This window comes from Setaria italica, chromosome VII (assembly GCF_000263155.2).
Source record: "Setaria italica strain Yugu1 chromosome VII, Setaria_italica_v2.0, whole genome shotgun sequence".
NCBI classification, from domain to species: Eukaryota; Viridiplantae; Streptophyta; class Magnoliopsida; order Poales; family Poaceae; genus Setaria; species Setaria italica.
In genome coordinates this window covers 26,345,631-26,365,867 of record NC_028456.1, presented here as the reverse complement: position 1 = coordinate 26,365,867, position 20,237 = coordinate 26,345,631, and the positions used below count along the sequence as shown (strand labels likewise).

The 20,237-nt window shown below is 47.2% G+C and overlaps 2 protein-coding genes across 2 annotated transcripts; both read right to left on the bottom strand.

Annotated features, from left to right (window-relative positions):
• Positions 1–1,498: 1,498 nt before the first annotated feature.
• LOC101756423 (nudix hydrolase 8) lies at positions 1,499–4,008 on the bottom strand. The gene is made up of 9 exons (XM_004976361.4): positions 3,697–4,008; positions 3,283–3,581; positions 3,086–3,151; positions 2,824–2,961; positions 2,644–2,721; positions 2,512–2,562; positions 2,377–2,411; positions 2,164–2,272; positions 1,499–2,036 (listed from the first exon to the last, which is right to left on the bottom strand). Exons 1-9 carry the CDS (start codon positions 3,815–3,817, stop codon positions 1,830–1,832), a joined length of 1,104 nt encoding a protein of 367 aa, XP_004976418.1. The 5' UTR covers positions 3,818–4,008; the 3' UTR covers positions 1,499–1,829.
• Positions 4,009–14,711: 10,703 nt separating this feature from the next.
• On the bottom strand, positions 14,712–16,049 carry LOC101756019 (ethylene-responsive transcription factor ERF105). Its single transcript, XM_004976360.2, has one exon. The coding sequence runs from the start codon at positions 15,929–15,931 to the stop codon at positions 14,900–14,902; it is 1,032 nt and encodes a 343-aa protein (XP_004976417.1). The 5' UTR covers positions 15,932–16,049; the 3' UTR covers positions 14,712–14,899.
• Between the last annotated feature and the right edge of the window lie 4,188 nt (positions 16,050–20,237).

Below are 20,237 nucleotides of genomic sequence, written 5' to 3'. Positions count from 1 at the left end.
GATTACAGTAGATTTTGAGAGCATTTACAGCACATTGTCAAATCATGTCCTAATTAGGCTTAATAGATTCGTCTCGCCGTTTAGATTCGTCTTATGTAATGGGTTTTGTAAATAGTCTACGTTTAATACTCCTAATTAGTATCTAAACATTCGATGTGACACGTGCTAAAAATAAGTCAGTGGAAGAAAACGCCCCCTCAGTTTCTACCGGAAGGGCAAACACCCGTCTTTCGCTCAGGCCCTTCCCTACCACGTGATCCCCACTCGTCTGCTCTGCTCCGGCAGCAAGACGCACGATTTGCCACGCGCAGGGGCCGATCCGGGGGGCTGCAGCCCTCCTCCCGAGAGTCCGATTTTACCTCTAAAATACTGTAGATAAAGTCTCAAATCACCATTAATTTCTAGCTCTAGCCCTTAATTTCTACTATTTAGCTCCCCGAGGTGTTCATCCTGGTTCCGCCCCTGACCACGGGCATTAGAGCCAAGTGATGAGCCGCGCACTTGAGCTCAAGCAGGCGGGGGCGGTGGCGTCTTCTCCTCCCGGAACACGGCAGGCTACGCGGCCGTCTTCTTCATCTATCAGATCATGACTGTGATAAATCAAATCGCCCCGGGTCCGGGCTGCTAGCTCCGCCATGAGAGGTGAAGCAGGGACGACCGGACGATGATCCCGTGCGGTACTGCACGGTCCGGTGAAGGAGCGCTTTCCAAACGAGTTGTGTTTCCTTTTGCTCTCCGGCTGCCTGATCTAATAAGACGATGATTTGTGATCAATCGAACAATTACACGCAGATCTCTGTTCTTCTTCACAGGCTCCGTCAGCGGCAATCGTTACAGTCACTTGGTTAGCAGTAGGACTAGGACCGTGATGAAATCAGTAGTAGTCCAGTACTATGAACTCGTTCGATATTTACACACTTTGCAGATCGTGCAAAACTGTGCCAGCAAAAAAAAAAACAGAACAATCGGCGTTATGCCGCTCGTATCTCCACATTTTATTCCCCATCCTTCGATCAGTTTTATGCCTCCTCTTCGTCCAATAATCTGCAGCACTCAACAACCTTCAGCAACCTGAAGACTGAGTTCGTGCAGCTGTTCAGTTCGTTTCAGTTGTGCTTATGTGCTAGCTTGACTGACGCGCCGTCCATAGCAGTGCATAGCAGCAGCAGCAGAACAAACGCAATGACACTTGGTGACATTGCATTTGAGGTAGATTCTTGTGTACCTACGTAGCTACATGATGGTTCACTTGAGTCTTCAGCTCTCTGCTTGCAAGCTACGTGCCCGCCATCATTCTGCTGTGCTTTTGCGCAAAAGCACAACAGAACAATCAACAGAATAGAGAATAGCCGGCCGCTGCTGCAATGCTGCAGCCCCTCGAAGCCCATTGGCCTGGACTGTCATCAGTCATCACCCATGTCAGCGACTCGGTGTTCGTCCAAGGCGTGATTCAGAGACACACCTTCTGGAAGACTGGAACTTGACATCGCTCAGGAAAAGCTTGAAGAGGGTCCATGGACCTTCAGTTATGGTTGCAGACCGCTAGTTTCATCAGTAGCACCGGCTTTGGATTCTTTTCGGATCGGTAGCACCGGCTTGGATTCTTTTATTGTTGAGGATTTGAATACAGATATTCACTGTCCAAACTGCAGCTACCGATTCGTCATCGCCTAAGTATCCTAGAAATATATTTACAGGCTCGGCAACGCTATTGCCTCGCGCTTTCAGCTGTTTCACACACTCAGCAATAATGGCGTCACTAACATTGCTGCTGCATTACGAACTTGGCGCAGCAAAATCTATGGATGGGCTGGGCGGCGATCCGTTCGTCAAGCGGCGCTGCAGTTCACGTCCTCGGGCTCAGCCACGTTGTAGTACAGCGTGGACGTCCGGTCGTCGAACTTGGAGACGACGTGGTGCGGCGTCAGGCCGCAGTAGCACTTCCGCAGGCGCTGTATGCAGATGTCCATTATCTTCTGGAACATGTGGTCTTCCTGGATGAAGGGCTGCTTCACGAACTCCTCCAGCGGCATCCACTGAAAGAACCGTTTCACAGTGTCAGTAATCTTGTCCGCAGTCTACAGATGTCACTGACCGAATTTGATGCTCTGGAAATGAGAACTACGTATTTTAATAGGCAGGTTCATTTTAAAGATGACGCACCTTTGCTGCCTGAATCTCTGTCTCATCAATCTTGATCTCACTTGAAACGGGCCTCAGCATGCAGATGAAGAACAGGTCGGACTTCTGGAACGCCACGTTGTGGGCATGCCTGGCAACACAAATGAGGAAAAACTGAGACTCCAGTTTGGGGATACTAAGATATACAATTATCGGAATAATCACCGGAACAAAGAAAGTACAGTAACTAACTACCTGAAAGCAACGACATCGACGAATTCGGTGTCGACCTGCATAGCGCATCGCAATCACAGCACTTGTGAGAATCGATCCCCACGAAGAAGATGGATTGAAAAGAAGTGTTGAATTCTAGAGAGTTCCATTTCTTACCCCAGTTTCCTCCTTCACCTCTCTGCTAGCTCCTGTATAGATTTCCTCCGACTGTGACCAAACAAAGTTTCAGTAACAGTGACACATATCATGCTTAGTTTACAATTAGGAAGCCCTCGAATGCATTCTTACCGCAAGAATGAAACCTGTGGGGAGTTTCCACACACCATCCAGCGATGAACCGTGATACTTCTCTTGAACCACTAGGACCTGTTGAGATTATTCACGAGAATGCCGTCAGAATTCAGAGACACAGAGCTTTTCAGATACCAGTTCCCATCGAATCAGAAGCACGGTACGCATGTGATTTACCTCCATTTGATCATTGATCACAAAGCCCCCAACTCCAACCTGATGAGAAGCATTTGCTGGGAGCATGTTTGGCTCGTCGGGGATCCAGTACGTCATCATCAAGTACGATTCCTCAGCGTGGTGGTACTTGAAACCTTCCTGCAGACAGAGTTCAGAAAGACCATGAGTAAAATCTTCAGAAAAAACTCCGAATTTTATTGATAGTACCAACTAAAACATGGCAGGACTGATTGGGACCGAGAATATGAAAAAAGTTTTGTACCTTTACTGCCAAGGGCACGAACTCGGCAAGATCCACTGGTAATTTCAGCCACACCCCTTTCTTCCCCTGCAACATCACAATCGTATGAAATCAGAGCTAAGTTAAAGTACCTCGATGGATACACGCACTACTAAACTGAACCACCGAAAGCTTCTCGATTGGATGGACGAGAGAGAAATGGGGGGTCGGAGCCGTACCACGGACTTCCAGTAGGACAGCGACGCCGCGAGCGAGCGCGCGAAGGCGGCCTTGTCGGCCGGCAGCCTGTCGGCGTCGACGACGACCCCGCCGTACTCGTCGTCGGTGGCCTCCAGCACGAAGTTGTGCTCCAGCGCCGTCCACCAGTGCTGCTGGTGGCCGCCGCCCGTCTCCGGCCAGTTGGCGACGCCCAGCAGGTCGGCCGGGTCGGCCCTGAACAGCTTCTTGCGCGCCGCCGACCGCACCCCGCTCAGCATCCGGCTGATGGAGTGGGAGTAGGACGCGCTCACCCTGCAGTCTGATGCAGATGAGCTCGGTTTGTCAGACTGGTGAACCGAATGCGCGGAGAGCTAGAGAGCAATCCCGGGAAACAGCAACAGCATAACCGGCGACGAAACGATGCGTCGTATTACCTCTGGAGGAGCAGGAGGAGCAGCTGAGGAAGCTCGCCGTGCTCCCGGCGCGGCGGCGCCTGGCCGCCGCCGGGTAGAGGCTGGCGGCAGCCACGGCGGTGTCGAGCAGGCTGCTCTCCATCCTCGGCTGTACACTCCACGATAGCTCGAGGCACCCCCAAACTGCTTTGGAACGGAGATGATGCTACGGCGATACTGCTACAACCGTTGCGCGCGCGTTGCCTGCCTACTGGGCGCTACTGAACTGAACTACTGTACCTGCTTGCTCGCTCGGATACCGCCGTGGTCGACGCGCGAATGGCTGAGCTCCACACGACGCGACCGGGCGCTTATAAAAAATCGCCGCGCGACGGGTCCACGTCGGCCTCACGAGGGCCCCGGCCCCGGTGGGCCGGACACGCCGTATGCGTGGGGATTGTCGCGTTCCGGAGCGGGCAAAGCCGAGCGAGATCCCCGCGCAGTAGCGCGCCGGCTCAGATCACTAGAAATTCCACCCAGATACCACTCGGCGTCCCTGCACACGACACCGATCAACTCGAGTTCCGGCGGATTAACAACGTCCAGTAGCTCGCGGCTGCGTCAGCTAATCAACCCACTAACGAGCAGCTCCCTAACAAAATGAGAATACTATACGATAACTTGACAGCGTGCGGGAGTGCAGGAGTGCGTCGTCGTCACTACCAACAAGCTAAGGGGCTCTTATCCCGATCTCGATTACGGGGCCCGTGCATGATCCAAAAGCATGTGGGCTACCTAGAAATGCTGTCTGGCCGGGGTGCCGGTGGCGGGCGACAGGGACCGGCGAGGCGGGGCACACGAGCTGCTCGATCACCGGTTAGGTCGCTGGCTCGCTGCTCCGGCGCCGCTTTTGCGTGGATTTTGTTTAGGCTTGGTTAGTTGCCTAACTTTGGGGTGTTAAAATTACTATAGCAACACTGTAGCGTTTCGTTTGTATTTGTGAATTATTGTCCAAATATTAACTAATTAGACTCAAAAGATTCGTCTCGCAAAGTACAACAAAACTGTGCAATTAGTTTTTAATTTCGTCTATATTTAGTACTCCATGCATGTACCGCAAATTTGATGTGACAGGAAATCTTCTTTTGCATAGTGACAAAGTTGAGATTTGGAGGTGAACTAAACAAGGCTTAGTGGGGGCGCGATTAGGTCGAGGTGGTACGTCTGTCCCCGCTTTTCCCCTGCCGCGTGATTGTGCTCCGAGTCAGAGTGCGATAAGCGGGCCGATTGATTGACTACCTGATCTGAAACCCGAACTGAGCTTTCTCCTTTTTCTCTCACGTCGACCGACACGGCGACACCCTCGCGGACTATGCATCATCTTCAATTCTTCATGGCGACCGTATGTCCGTATATCCCTCACAGACAGGCTGGCAGGGCCATGAAGTTAACTGCGCTAGCGATACGCGCGAGATATTTGCGAACAATTTTCTGGACGGGTCCACGGCCGGTGCAACGGTTTCCGCGGAAGCAAAAGCGAAGCGATCGAGCAAAGCCTCTCTTCACTGTTCTGTTCTGTTGCGTTGCTGCAGACTCGTCGCAGGAGGGCGCACGTGACTGATGGAGGCGTGTGCCGGTGCCGCGGATAGGGCGGGCACATGCACAGCACAGGGGGAAATTGTGTGTGGTTTGGGCTTTGTTCCGGCCGTGCGGATTATACGTGGAAACAGGCGCTGCGGCATGCCGGCGGGCCACGCGAAAGGGACGGAGCCCGACGGGTCAGAAGGCGACGGCGCGCGCCAACGCGGCAACACGTGGGAACGAGCCGGGCCGAGGAGCTGCCTCCGTTAAACGCGTCAGCACGGCCGGCCGGCGACGTGTCCGACTGCCGGTTCCGGCCGGTGCCGGGTGCCGAGTGAAGGGCTCAGACGGCTTCAGGTCGGTCAAAGCAGCGTGCCTGAGCTCGGCTCCGAGATTGATAGAAAGGCTGCTCTGCGAGCCACAGACGTCGGCTTCCACCAGATATTGGCCATGCTTTCCTCACATGCTTCACGAGCTTTCGCAACTCTCTCTGTTGGCGGTCTGTTTCGAACAAGAGCATTGGTCACATGACGATTGACGAGATCTATGAAGCGACGAGGTTTACGGGTGTGTTAGTCCGTGCAGGACAACTTCGTTTGGAGGAGCGATGGCTCGGCGCTTGTCACGGATCACGGCGGCTATCCCTGTATAGCAGTGGCCGGTGTTCAGTAACAATGGTGCTGACGGTGACGACAGACTATCGTCTATCAGCTTTTTGCCCAGGTGATGGTGTTGCTGTTCATACACGAGCACCGGTGTTGTGGAGTGTTCTTATGATGTCGCCGCCTCCTCTCGATCAGCCGTGTTATCTGTGGCGAGTTTGAGTTTGAAGTATGTTGATAACCCAATCCAACCTGCAGGTTTTTCTGTAATTTCTCTCTTTTTTTTTTTGCTTGATCATGACTTTACATGAATATAATCTTGTATTTTTTTTCTGTTATATCGACGGAAACGACGCTTTATAGAAACGCACGCATCGTGTGCCATTTAAAAAAAAAGTTTTACGGAAATGTTATACTGTAGTTGTGGGGCTAGTACACTGACACTGACTGACACAATTATACACGAGCGCTCGCATCGCATCCGGTGACATGCCCGCCGATAAAATAATCCGTCGATCTCAGACTCACTGGATACGTTCATATAAGAAGGTATCAGGACAAGAAGGCCCAATTAGCTGAGCCCGCGATGTTAATTGTTTCCTAGTAGGGCCCTGAAATTGCAGGGCTTCGGGTTGAGCTTTTTGGGCCTAGGATTTTGCAGAAATATTTGCTTGAGCCAGCGATTTCTGTCTAGCCTTGTGTGATCCATAATTGGGCTTATGGGCCAATAATCCGTTTTTCCTCTGTTTTACACGCAGGCTTGCTAATTGGGCTTATGGTCCATATTGAATGGAAACTACTGCTTGGGTGATCTCTCCGTTCGCGTGTTCGCGGTCGACGAAACGCCGCCGGCCGCCGGGTAGCGTAACCGAGCACGAGAGCAGCGTGTTTTCCCTTACATGATCGCCGGCCGGCTTGGTCCACGGACGCCTCGCTCGTCGGGTCCGTGAGCTCCCCGCTTGGACCTCGACACATCAGGGTTTCCTCGTTGGTGAGAGCGAGACCGCGTGTCCGGCAAGGAAAGCAGGCTTGAGGCCATTTTCTGCGGACTAGAGAAACACCATCAGGGGCGATTACTTGCATCTTTACCCGTTAGCCCTGCTCCTGCAGATTGGGGAAAGCTTCTCAAACCACGGAGCTGGAATTTTGTGCGATGCGGTTCCCCGCTCGTAGGGGATGTCTGGCGAAAGCTTCTCAAACCAAACAGCGGAAAATTCATTTTTTTTTTGAATGGACCTTCCGTGGGCACGGCTGGGTGGTAAATACTCCCTTCCTCCATTCCAAATTATAAATCATTTCAAGAATCTTGAAGAGTCAAAATATCTCAAGTTTGATCAAAATTATAGTGAAAAATTTAAAGATTTATGACATCAAATAAGTATACTATGAAAATATAATTGATGAAGAATCTAATGATACTTAGTTGACGCCATAAATGTTATTATATTATCATATAAATTTGGTCAAACTTAAGATACTTTGACTCTCCAAGATTCTTAGAATAACTTATAATTTGAGATGGAGGAAGTATGAAATATCCCTTCTAGTTTCGACCATCGACGACGAACCTCTGCAAGACTGCAAGTTCAGGCCGAGGGACGTCAGGAGCATATTGATTTTGGAGTCCGTACAGACGGAACCGTGCCGAAAATCAGGACGCTGGCACGACAAGCCCCGGTCTGTTCAAAAGTCGTTGCCATCGTCGTCTACCGCGCAACGCCAGCGAGCGGCATGTCAACTCACGGTTGATCGTTTACAAATTACAACAACTCAACAAGCACCAGGAGTTTTTGCTTTCTTTATCTTCGTGTTGCGTCCGACGGACCGCTTCTGGCCTTTCAGTCCGCTTCTGAAACCTGAACCTGCCAAGTCTGGCCTGCGAGCCGCATGTCAACCCATGGCCATGGCCAATCATTTACACGCAGCAAGACCCTTTCTTTATTTTCTGTTGAGAGTCCAACGGGTCGGATACTCGGATGACCAAGCTGAGGCCTTGGTTTCTAGTCTGCTCGTGAATCTGCCAAGTCTGGCCGGCTACTGTGAGGTGCCCAAAGGAAGGTGGAGGACCGGGCGACCAGAGGGGTTGAATGAGAGTTTTTAAAATTCTCTCCGAGAACAAGGCAAATATTCCTATTACCACCCCAAGCACACCTCGCTTATAATCGTCAAGATGACATAAGTCAACTCGTGATAAATTCATCTTAGGAACAATTAGAAACGCTCAAAGCGTAGCGGAAGCAAACGAAAAACGAGGCACCGAAAAGCTCGCATAACAGACTCAAGCCAAAACACTACTAACTCAAAAGGCAGCTAATTAGAAATGCAGCAAGCAGAGCTCTGCTGTACTGTTACTGCTCGACTGCCCTGCTGCTAGAGCTCAAAGCACAAACTGCCAGACTAAACAAAACACAATCTGAAACAGGATCACCAAAAGCTAGAGCCGGCCAACCATCCAGAAAATGAACTGAACAAAACACCTGCCCTTCGTTTGTGTCAGTAAAGAGCTATAACCTGCAACTGGAGAACAGAGCTATATCGACAAGCAATAAACAGGGAGCAGCAAAAAAGCCAGGCTAAAAGGCTACTGACTAAACACAGGAGCCAAGTTCATTTAGAGGACAAGTTAATCAACTACTTAAATGAACAGCCAAAGCAAGCAAGGAATGCTTAAATAAAGGAACCAACAGTAGTATTACTGTAACCTGAAAGTGACATTGCACATGAATTAAATTCACGCTCAGCTGATTGAAGGCTAACTAATCAAGCAACAAAGGTTCACTGTTTCATGTGAATAAACAAAAGCTACTCAAGCAGGCTGATCACAGTAAACCAGAGACAAAACGAAGAGATCACCAGCTCCAATTGACAAGCAACAGGCACACTATTCCTTAATAAACAACCACGAGCTGCTACTGAACTGAAACAGAAATGCGCTGCCGTTGACCACACATGAGAAAAATGCAGAGGTGCTGCTGTGAACCGAACTGACCTCTCCTGCTGTTGTTCGCCAACCTGTGCTGCTCAGCTGGGCCTGTCGGCCTGGTCGGCCTGCTGAGCTGGTGACGCAGCTGCTGGGCCGCGTCTGTACCGGCCTGGTGGCTGCTCCGCTCCGCAGCGCCGAGCTGCTCAGGCTGGGCTGGCGCAGGCCTGTCTCCGGCCTGCAGCGAGCCGGCCCGCTCGCGTGCTGCGCACGCGCTGCCGCAGCTGGCTCGATGCAGCTGCCCGACGCGCAAACACCGGTTGAGGGGTGTTTAGTTCGGACGTTAATGAAAAGAATTAAACATGACATAATTATAAAACTAATTATATAGATGGAGATTAATTCAGTAGATAAATATATTAAGTCTAATTAATCCATCATTAGCACATGTTTACTGTAGCATCATATTGTCAAATCATGGACTAATTAGGCTTAATAGATTCGTCTCACAAATTAGTTTTCATCTTTGCAATTGGTTTTATAATTAGTCTATATTTAATACTTCTAATTAGTATCAAATATTTGATGTAACAGAAATTTTAGGAGGTTCTAAATAACCAAACACCTCCTGAATCTGAATCGGTGCGAATAGGAGCCGCATGCCGTACCAGTTGACGAGGATAAGAACAGACAAGCACACGCAAGAACAAGCAAAGAACTCCATCCAAACTTCAAACCTTAAATCCTTCCTCAAAACACAACGGATCAAGGCGAAACTTGAGCTATAGAAGCACCACCTCAAGAGCTAATAGATTCATGAAAAAGATCTCGAAAAGCTCAAGTATTCATCACGGATTTTGAAGAAAACTGAACGCAAAAAATACAGGTTGGGAAAAATTTCAAATTCAAACCAAATTCATGAGGAATTTGAGTAGGGATCATACCAAAGTTACTCACAAGAATCCTAACAACAAAAGTCTCCAACAAATCTCGCGGGATTCGCAACCAAACGCGAAGAACGAAAAATCCCCAAAAATAGCTTCAAAAATACCGAAAAAGATAAATTTCAGATTAACATGGCACGAAATTGATCTTTGGATTACTCCACCATATTTGGTTACAAACCACTCTTAAGCACAATCAAAGCTAAGATGGTAAAAAGATCAAATCAAAGATTGTTTCATCTCTCTCCCCTACCAAAAGCTCTCACCAACAAAAAATGAGAAGCCCACCACCAAAGAACCTAAGAGATGTGTCTGCCCCCAACAGCCCACCACAAATATATAGGCATTCGAAAAAATGATCAAAATACTTTTACATGAAGCATACAACTCGAATACCCTTTAGGGGTAAAACCGTCCAACCTTTTATCGGTACATCGGACGGATCCGGCGCCTTCACGACTTCACTTCGCGTTGACGCAAGCTTCGCGATGGTGCCACGCGTTCTCTGACTCGATGTCATCCGACCGCACCGGATTCACTCTCCGGTTTTGAGGCCAAACCGATCAAACCCTCTTGCACACCTCGCAGACATGACTCACCTCCGATTTTGAGGCCAAACTGGTCAAACCCTCTTGCATGCTGCACACGACGTGACTTACCGATGTCGATGCGTGTCCGGCCTCCGCCAAGCCTTTGACGTCTCCAACTCTTTCGCTCCCGGCTCGAGGGCCACCTACTCAACTCGCCTCCATCCCGCTTGACTCGACCAACGCCGTCTCCATCCCGTCCGTGTACTCTTGCTCTTCCGTGCACCATGTGGATCGCCCATGACTTTGTCCGGACTCCTCGGGTCCCTCAGTCCAAGTCTACTCATGTCCACTCTTCACAATCCTAGTACATCGGCATGAACCTTTCGCTTGACGTTCACCTCGTGCCGTCAACCGTCATGTCGCATCCTACATGTGCATATCACAAGACAAGAGACACAACATACAAGATATATTTTACACACACCACACCACAACACACTCAACATAACACCTCCGATTAGCTATTTGCATAATCATGCACGTATGAAATATAGACTCAACTGATAAAATCTCAAATTATATAGTTAATCACCTATCAGAAATAGACTAAGTTACGTAAGGAAGCAACAACAAGAGCGCCCCATGCCCCTCGCCATCATGCCGTGCCCGATCAGTCGCTTACCGCCGCGAACCGGTCGGCGGCGACGGTCCAGGTCTACCGTCCACGCCGCGGCCCTCCTTTTGATCAGCCTGCGGCGTAACGCGCGTGAGATACACAGATACGGATACGGATACCACACCGATACGCATGGCGTTTTCAACTGTTCTCTCTCGTCTGTCTGACAGCGACGTGAGCATGGCCTCTGGTCGTACATTGCAGCAGGGGCTTTGTCGGTTCCTGCGATCCAAATGGTGATCCCCAGCTACACAGTCGTCGTCGTCGTCGCCGCTGTTTAATTTGTGATGCTTTGAAGTCGCCTGGACGATCGGGTACCAGATTGTCAACCTTATTGGACTGGAGTTAGATGCAGCTACTTCTGACTCACAAGTCACAAAGGATGCTACTCCTTGGACACCAGAAATCGTGACTCTGTTCGTTTCAGCTGATCGAGGCCCTCTTAATTGCAGTCACATTCTGTTGTTACCGGAATTCCAGCAAGCGGGCTCCATCTGAGATTGAGACCGCAAGTCCTTTTTCGTAGCAACTTCTGCTAAACCCTCGAACATGCTGCATGCTCCATGCATCGCGTAAAGGGTGCTTGGATCTTTAATCCGGACTAAAAATTCATATCACATTGAATATATTCGAAGCCTAATTAGTAGGACTAAACATGAGCTAATTATAAAATTAATTACACAGATGGAGGCTAATTCCTGAGATGAATCTATTAAACCTAATTAATCCACCATTAGCATATGTTTACTGTAGCACCACATTATCAAATCATGAACTAATTAGGTTTAATAGATTCGTCTTGCAAATTAGCCTCCACCTGTGCAATTAATTTTGTAATTAGTCTATGTTTAATACTCCTAATTAGTATCTAAATATTCGATGTGACAGAAATTTTAGGAGCTCCTAAAACCAAATGGGACGACTTTCCGGTAACAACTCTGACTCTCTTAAAAATGGTATATATGCATGTGGGCATACGGTGAAACGGGGGCAGTGACTGGTGACTAGCTAGGTTTAGCGCACAAAAAGAGACTAGTTCGTATTGAAATTTGATGATTTGATTATGTTAACTATCCTTCTCTCTCGATTGCAATGATCAAATTTACTCCCGCCGTTTTAATTAGCCGTTTTAATTATATGTTATTTTAACTTTTTTAAATTTATAGATATTATTATACACACTATATCTAGATAAACTTAAAAAACTAAAATGAACTACAAATTACGTGCTACATATTACTTTATATGCTATTTGCAGGAAGTACGACCGGTTCAGCATTAGCAGCTTACACGTGTCGTCCCCTACGTGTAAGAGGCACGTCGACACGACCTTGCATATACAAAATGGATTGACCGCGCCTACCTTTTCAGTTTCGTTTCACTTCCAGGCTCTCGACCAGCGGTAAGCGCTGACCCGGGCCGAACTGTCAGGCTACGGGCTTAATTAGTGGAAGAAGAATAAACTGTCAAAGTAAAGCAGCAGGGACTCTGGAGCGACATCAATTTGGCATATATACAAAGCCGTGTCTGATAAGTAGGAAGACATCACTACATGTTGGCTTCTTGCTGTGTTATCTACTCACCGTGTCACCGCGATGTTACAGAGGAAGCACGCAAGAACACACTGAACAACGAATTGAAGATGAAAACCTATAGACAGAAGGATCGGATCGGCGACGAAAAGCCCACTAAAAAGCAAAAGATGTTGTATCATGTCACTACTTTTCTGTAGCTACCTGCTGTAGTGGAATTCTTAGCGCATGCATCAAGCGTAACCTACTGGTTTTAATTTGGTCGTGCGTTAATCTTTTTTCGGGCAGGTGCCGTTTGTTGACCTGGAATCCAACCTGTCGACATCGCACTGCTGGAAAAATGACCGGACCAGCTTACTGCAAGCACACGTACTAACGTTGCTTTCGATCTTTGAACGTAAAAAAAAATGGTTGAAATCAAACTCCTATCATTATATGTGCCTCGAATTTTCTTACTAGCTTTGTAACCCGCAGCTAGCATGTATGCAATCATGAGTAAGTGCAGTACTTGCTCAGTTCTATCTGACGAAGTCGTAGTAGTTAGCGCTAGCTAATATGTTTATGATTTATGAATCACGATGATGCTTGAAAGCATATATACTCGCCGAAATATCGCTTTACCATGTTTACGTATATTTGAAATACTACGATACGCAATCTCATTCGATGCTCGAGTCATGCTTGTTAGTTTGGGGCACCCGATCGATTAAACAATCAGAAATGCGCCCATGGACTGCTTCCATGTCCCTCAACTGAAGTTGACCGGAAGGAGTACTAACTGTTTACTACGTCAGGCAGCAATAACAAATTCCATGCCCTGTGCCTGTACGTCCAAGCAATTCTCTTGTTGACTAATGAAGTTATCAGTTCCGTGCTTAACATGCCCGCTCTAGCGTGATCAACCAGATCAAGGCTACCAGCGTTGATTACAATTTTTTTAGGTACGTCTAGCCATTGACATCTAGGAGCATACTAGCATCAAACACGTCAAGCACTAGTTTCTTTCATCTTAGCGTTGTGATAAATCCAAAAAAAAGGGTGTGGGGATTCCACTGGATGAATCTCCTTAATTAATTCAGGCTGTACCTGCTAATAGCAACACCAATTCTTCTGCATATATCTATACCGAGATGCTCGCCGCATCTGCAGGGAAACGACCAAAGAACAGTTCAAGTATAATGAGGTTAATGAGAACTACCCAAAATGTCTACCAAGCGGAGAAAAAAGTTCGTTGTAATTTGTTGACTAAGAAAAGTGGTAAAGATGGATTTCGTCACATTTAAAATGTATTTATTGCAAACTTGCACTTTTCTTGAAAAAAAATTAAGATTACTGAGTCTCAAATGTTATTAAAAACACATTTAGACAATGTAGATGAAAAAAATGCTTATAATATTTACATAACCTATTTCTTTGAGAAGTTTTTTTTTCAAAATAACAACGCTAATAAGAATATAAGGTCTCTAATAAAGCTGGGTAAAATCCATTCTATTAATTTTTTAAAATAGTTTTGGGTGCCCAGTTAGGTTCAGATTCATATCTTTGATTCCGATCCTAGTATCAGATGAGTGACTTATTTATGCTTATTCTTTTTTTTTGAAAAAAAACAGCAACCATGTGACAATATGAGTACGTAGACTCCAAGAATGTTTGTCTATGCACAAGTGCGCTCCTTTAATTTGCTGCATTACCCAAATTAATGTTTTTTGTTTTTTCTGAAAAGAAGGCAAGAGTTAATGAAATTGATAACCTTTTCATTTTGTTTTGTGCACTCGCAACCTTTGGTCTTGTGTTGCTTTATCCGAAACATACATCATTTTCTTCTTCTTCCGGCCATTGTTGATTGTCCTACATGAAATCTTACCAAGGATTGAGGAATCTACACGATAATTCGCATCTAAAAATCCTTTAAATTTGCAAAATATGAAAGTCCATGTAAAGGATGCACATATCACTGAATTAATCTGCGAATTCCATTTTCTGGTCCGGGACTTTCAAAGATGGTATATTAGGTCAAAGGTGGTTGAATTTTTAAGACAATAAATATATTCTTCTGCCACTTCACCGCTGTATGTAAAATGAACAAGGAAATTCGTAAAATCTCAAAGAATGAAACAGTGCAAAAATGACTACAGAGTAGAAGCCAAGGACTACATTAAACAATGCAAGTTTAACTCGTATTAAGTTACAATGTAGTATCCTATCAACTATCAACGCCGCATGCTCACATTCTTTTGCTTATTCTATACAAGCATCGAACGATCTGCACGTATGTACCTCCCTGTATGGTTTCTTCAGATTTGTTTGCTCGTCACAGCTCATTCGCATTTTGGCTAGTTTATAGGCGGATGAGGTTTAGTCCTGATCCCGTTATACTGGAAGGGAAATGAAATGATTTCCTTAGCAATCCAAAAGGATTAGGCCAATTGGCCAAATCCTTGCCTATGCAAACACGGCGAGTCAATTAACGGGGAGCTGCGGAAACCCCAACGTCGGGATCGGTGACAGCGGCGAGAGCGGCGGCAGGCCGCCGAGCAACGCCTCCCAGTACTGCTCCCAGCTCCCGCTCGACGGCGTCACGGGAAGCCACTCGGCACCTGCACCCGCCTCCGTCGTCTCTGGCGACGTCACCGTCGATGAGGCGGTGGTCTCGCGTGTTGACATGGACGACGGTGAGGTGGTGGAAGAGGACACTTGGGTTGACGACGACGACGGCACCTCGACCTTCACCGCCTTGTTCACCACCGCGACCACCTCGACGTCGTCGGTGTCCTCCGGCTGCTGCCGCTTCCTCTTGTTCGCCGCGGTAGCGGCCTTCGCCGCCGGAGCGGGCGGCGGGGCCCAGAGGTCGGCGCCGCGGGTGCCGACCTCGTTGGGGAAGTTGAGGATGGCCTTGGCGCCGCGCATCCGGAACGCGGCGCGGTCGTAGGCGCGCGCGGCCTCGACGGGCGTGTCGTAGGTGCCGAGCCACACGCGCGAGCCCCGGCGCTTGGGGTCGCGGATCTCCGCCGCGTACTTGCCCCAGGGTCGCTGCCGCACGCCGCGGTACTTGCGGTAGTCCTCGACTGCCTCGGCCACTGCCGGCGCTGCGGCGGACGCCGTCGCCGCCCACGCATATGAGGTCGGGGGCACGGCGATGGTGAGCGGCGGCCTGACGGGGGACGAGCTCTGGCTCCCAAACTTTATGATCACCGGTGCCGCTGGCTCCTGCTCCGGGAACGCCGCCGCCGCCTCGCCAACCGCGGGCGCACCGCAGCCCATGTACTCGTGGGTCAGGTCCATGCCCATGTACCCATGATGCTGCTCCTGCTCCAGCGGTAAGAACGACGTGGGCTCGAACTCCGGTTCAGCTGGCAGCACGGGGATGGTGACGTCGACGTCGTCGGAGTCTACTGGGCTATCCACGGCGGCGACGCCGCCGCAACCACCGCCGAGCAGGTGCTCGCGGATGAAGTCGAGGGCGAAACCGTCGGCGTCTCCCGCGAAGGCCATGTCCCCGTTTCTTGCTGGAGCTGTCGAACTGTACGTAGCAAGGGGGAGATGTCACGAGAACTCGAGCTCTCGGTGGCAGCTCCTGCTACAGGGGTGTCCCGTGTGTGAGGCACTGAGGCTGGGAGCCTGTTCGCATGCGCTGTCGCTGAGAGTTACTCGATGTGAGGTGAGGACAAAGCCGGGGCGGTGCTTGTTCGTATTTATAGGCAGGCGGAGAGGCAGAGAATATAAGAATTTTCTCCTGGTGAATTATTTGAGAACCTCTTGAGTAGTAGTAGACTGGGTCTATTCTTTTGGGTCGTAATTTATCGTTAAGCTTGATTCTCCCGGTCTAAGTTTGTCCGGAGCTTTGATCGATCAGATCACTTGATCGAGCATTCGAGCTAGCGTCGTGAGTACTTAAAATACTCCCTTCGTTCTAAATTATAGATCGTTTTGACATTTTTAATTTCATAAATTTTACTATGCATCTAGATATACACTTATATGTAAATTTATAGTAAAATTTATAAATCTAGAAATACCAAAACGATCTGTAATTTAGAACGGAAGGAGGGAGTACGTCTCTAGCTGGTTTCGGTTTCACCACAGCCATTATTCAATTCGAAGATGTGAGTATACGTGACCCGCATATATGCAAATTGCTCAAGAAGCATTACGCTGCTTTAGGTATTTAACGTTTTCAGATTTTACTGTGTTAGGATGACTCATACGGCTATTACAGTCTACAGAACTATTCATTGGACCTGTTGTCGTGAAATATATGGTAAAAGAGAAATGTTGGATTTCTGTAAGCAGATTTATAAGATGCAAGAATATGCCGAATTTTTTTTGCTACAAGATTTGCTTACAGATTTGTGCGGCCTTCTTCTCCCTCAGGTGTTTTAAGGTTCATGTTAGAGGTAGGTTTGGATGGCCTGTCATATAATTCAAAATTTGGGACACGTTATATTTGCCCAAAAAATCTTTCTACATATGCATATATAGGTGATCCACACTTATAAACCGTTGCATTAGAAACCGAATCAAACAAAGGCATTTCTCAAACCAAAATTTAGGCAACGAAGCTAAGTTTTGCAAAGCCGGCGACCATATAAACGCGTACTGGGCTCGTAAAGCTTCCCTAGTGAACGACGCGTGTTTGGATATACTATAGAGGTTAGTCGAGGCTAATTTGGATGTGCTGCATGGCGACTGTAGAACCTAGGACTGACAGGGTCGATTCCGACACACTTTGTCTTAGCGTTACCTGAATTGTCATTTTGCAGGAAAGCGCGTCAACGAAGAACGGCTACGTATTTGGCCAAGTTATTCGTTCTCCGATCATTATATCTGCTTGCTTTGCTAGGTAGCTTCTACCATCAGAAAAATAAGACCCTCGAAGAAGAAAACGTCAACAGGGGAGTTGAGAGGCTTTCCCTTTTAATTTGTGGCTTGTTCCTTTTTCTTCTTTGTGTAAGAGACCTTGCTTTTCTTTAGATTTTTTTAAATACCGTAAGTAAACATAGAAGAAGAAGTCTATTCTCATTGGTTGCCCATATACGATATACATCTGACCAACTTGCCATAAATCACCATGCGCGCTTTGCTACTTGTCCAAAAGTGGAATATATGCAACAAGTACCACCCCATTTGTTCTGAATAGTTTGTCTAACTCAAATTTATTTAGTTTTGACCAAATTTACAAAAAATAGCACAAATATCTAGAAATTCAAATTATTTTCACCTGATAGAGTGTGAAATATGTCTTGGTAATACATTTATTTAATATTATAAATGTTAATTATTTTTATATAAGGTTGCTCAATGTTACTATACTTTAAACTAAAATGATATACATTGAGACGGATGGAGTGTCTATATTCTTTTAGAGATTCCTTGTGGTTGAATCTGCCTACTAGGGTTCGAGTCATCGACTCGGCATTGATGCTCGTATTTTTCTAAATTTATTTTAGAATTTAACCGGCACTATTTGTTAGTGGTGACTTCATCAATTTTAAAAATTTGCTGGCTCAGTCTTTCGAAGGTGCTTATAGGGATAGGGTTGCGCGTTCGTTTCCATAATTCCCCGGTGATTTCAGTAGATCCTGGGGATAAAAGCTCGTGGTTCCTCGCTAGCCCTCGTGCTTCTAAACGTATCAGTTTAGCCGCCCGCGCTAGCTGTACTTAACCATGTGCTTAGCTCAGCACGTGAGTACGTCGCTCGTCGTTATGTTTCTTGGGACCTGTTCGCTGCAATGCTGCCACCGATGGATCATCGAACTGCCAGGTCGATGAGAACGACACGCCCGCATGATGGGACGCACGTACATTGCGGCGTGGTTTTTGTGGCGATGATTCGAGCTCCCCTCCCTGCTAGTTTTTCTGTTGCCCATCGATCATGCGGTTGTGGACTGGGTCGTCCTCTCTCTTGCTCCGAATGCGCAGCGATAGCATATATAATCCAGCACTCCTTGCCACTTGAGAGATGTATATATGGATCTATCGGATGACGATCGAGGCTGGTTCTTTCGAAGACGGTGTGCAGCTAGAATTAGGTAGACATTCGCATACTCTGACCTGCTTCTGCTTGTACTTCCACCTGACAGCCACGCAGACTCCGCAGGTCCCACGAAGCTCCCCTCTTGCGTCCGTTTCCAGCCGCTCCGATCGGGAAGTCCACGAAGGCGTAATCTAATAGCAGAAAATATTTATTTATTTTTTCAAAAAACGAAAGATACCTCTTACAATATGTTGCCCCACCTGCTATGAAATCAGTGCTATCTCAGATGCACTTTAAATATGAACCTAGAATACAATTTCCTTACCAAACGCTCGTAATTTTACTAGCTAGTTGTAGTTGGCCAAACTAGCAAGGTTCGATCTTTTTAAAATTGAGATGTGTCTTAGTTTAAATTTGAATGTGCTTTAATCGATGGACTGAGGGAGCAGCAAAGATTCTGGCGGCTTCGTTGTTCGTTCTCTTTCATCTACTCGTTTGGTGACGGTGCATGTGCACAGCTAGCTAATCGGCGGCTAAGCCCGATCAACAACAAAAATAAAACGGTGGCTAAGCCTAATTAACTTCTGTGAGTTCACTTATTTTCTCTGTGCATGAGACATGCATTGATCACAGCATATATATCCCAGATCAAGGTCAGGTATAGCATTGACTAGTGAGGTAGTAGGGCCCTCAAAGTCGCTGATTATATTATCGATCGGTGGATCCATTTTCAGTGATGGCTCGGTGAGAGACGACCTTTAATTTGCAGCAATTACATGCACATCGCCGGGTGATGCGTGAAACGTAATGAAGCATAGCACACACTATGATCTCGATCGATCTCTAGTGCAATTTCAAGTTCATGTAGGGAAAATTGTGTGCTATTTTCCCTCCGTTCCTATTGCGGGCAATTGTTTTCACAGAAAACAGCTAGGTACGTACTTTTGTACTATGATCCAAACAAATGAAATAGAGATGTTCTTGGATTCTCGTACTACTCACCACATAAGATGCAGATTCTTCGCAATTGGATATCAAGCTTCATCCAGTACAATATGGAGACAACCTATGTGGCGTTCAAGCGCTTCAACGACTATCCTATCCACATCATAAATATCCAAGAGGGGATCTAGTTGTGAAGTTCTACGGTGGGTTGATAGTAGCTTCACGTGCAATCATCAATGCATCCGCTGAAGATTCCATTGTTGACCTCACTCCCACTCAAGCTAAAACTTTGTTCAAGAAGGTTGGTATAATGATGCCTGGGCATTAGCGGAAACAATTCACCTATTCAATCTGTCTGCAAGGCAAAAAAGAGTGCTAGAAGTGAAGCAAGTTGGATCAGCAACATCTCAGGCTGAACGTTGCTATTATGGTCAATTTTCTGCCCATAATCAGAGATGTACATCAGAAGAAAATTATATATTCAGAAGCTCCATTAAGTCTTCTTTCCAACGCATCAAGAATCGTCAATATTGGAGACCCGTAGAAAGAGTTACAATAAAATTTTTCAACGCTGCAGATTCTGAAATCAGCTCAGGACAGAACGCAGTGCCAGAGTAAAGGGGCGTAACTCACTCATATGGAGTCCGTTCCAAGCGAATGACCACTTGTTGGAAAGGGAATTTGATGTAATGTGCAATGAAGCAAAAGTTTTGTACATATTCTGTTCTGGATGAAGAGGAGTTCAATGAAGAAGATGCAACAGCGAAGAACGGTGAAGAAGAATGAAAACATGGAGGCCAAGGTAGAGCACTTAATGAGAAGAATGGAGAAGCTAGTGATAAGAAGCTAGTTGCACAGCTCAGAGAAGAATGCAATCTT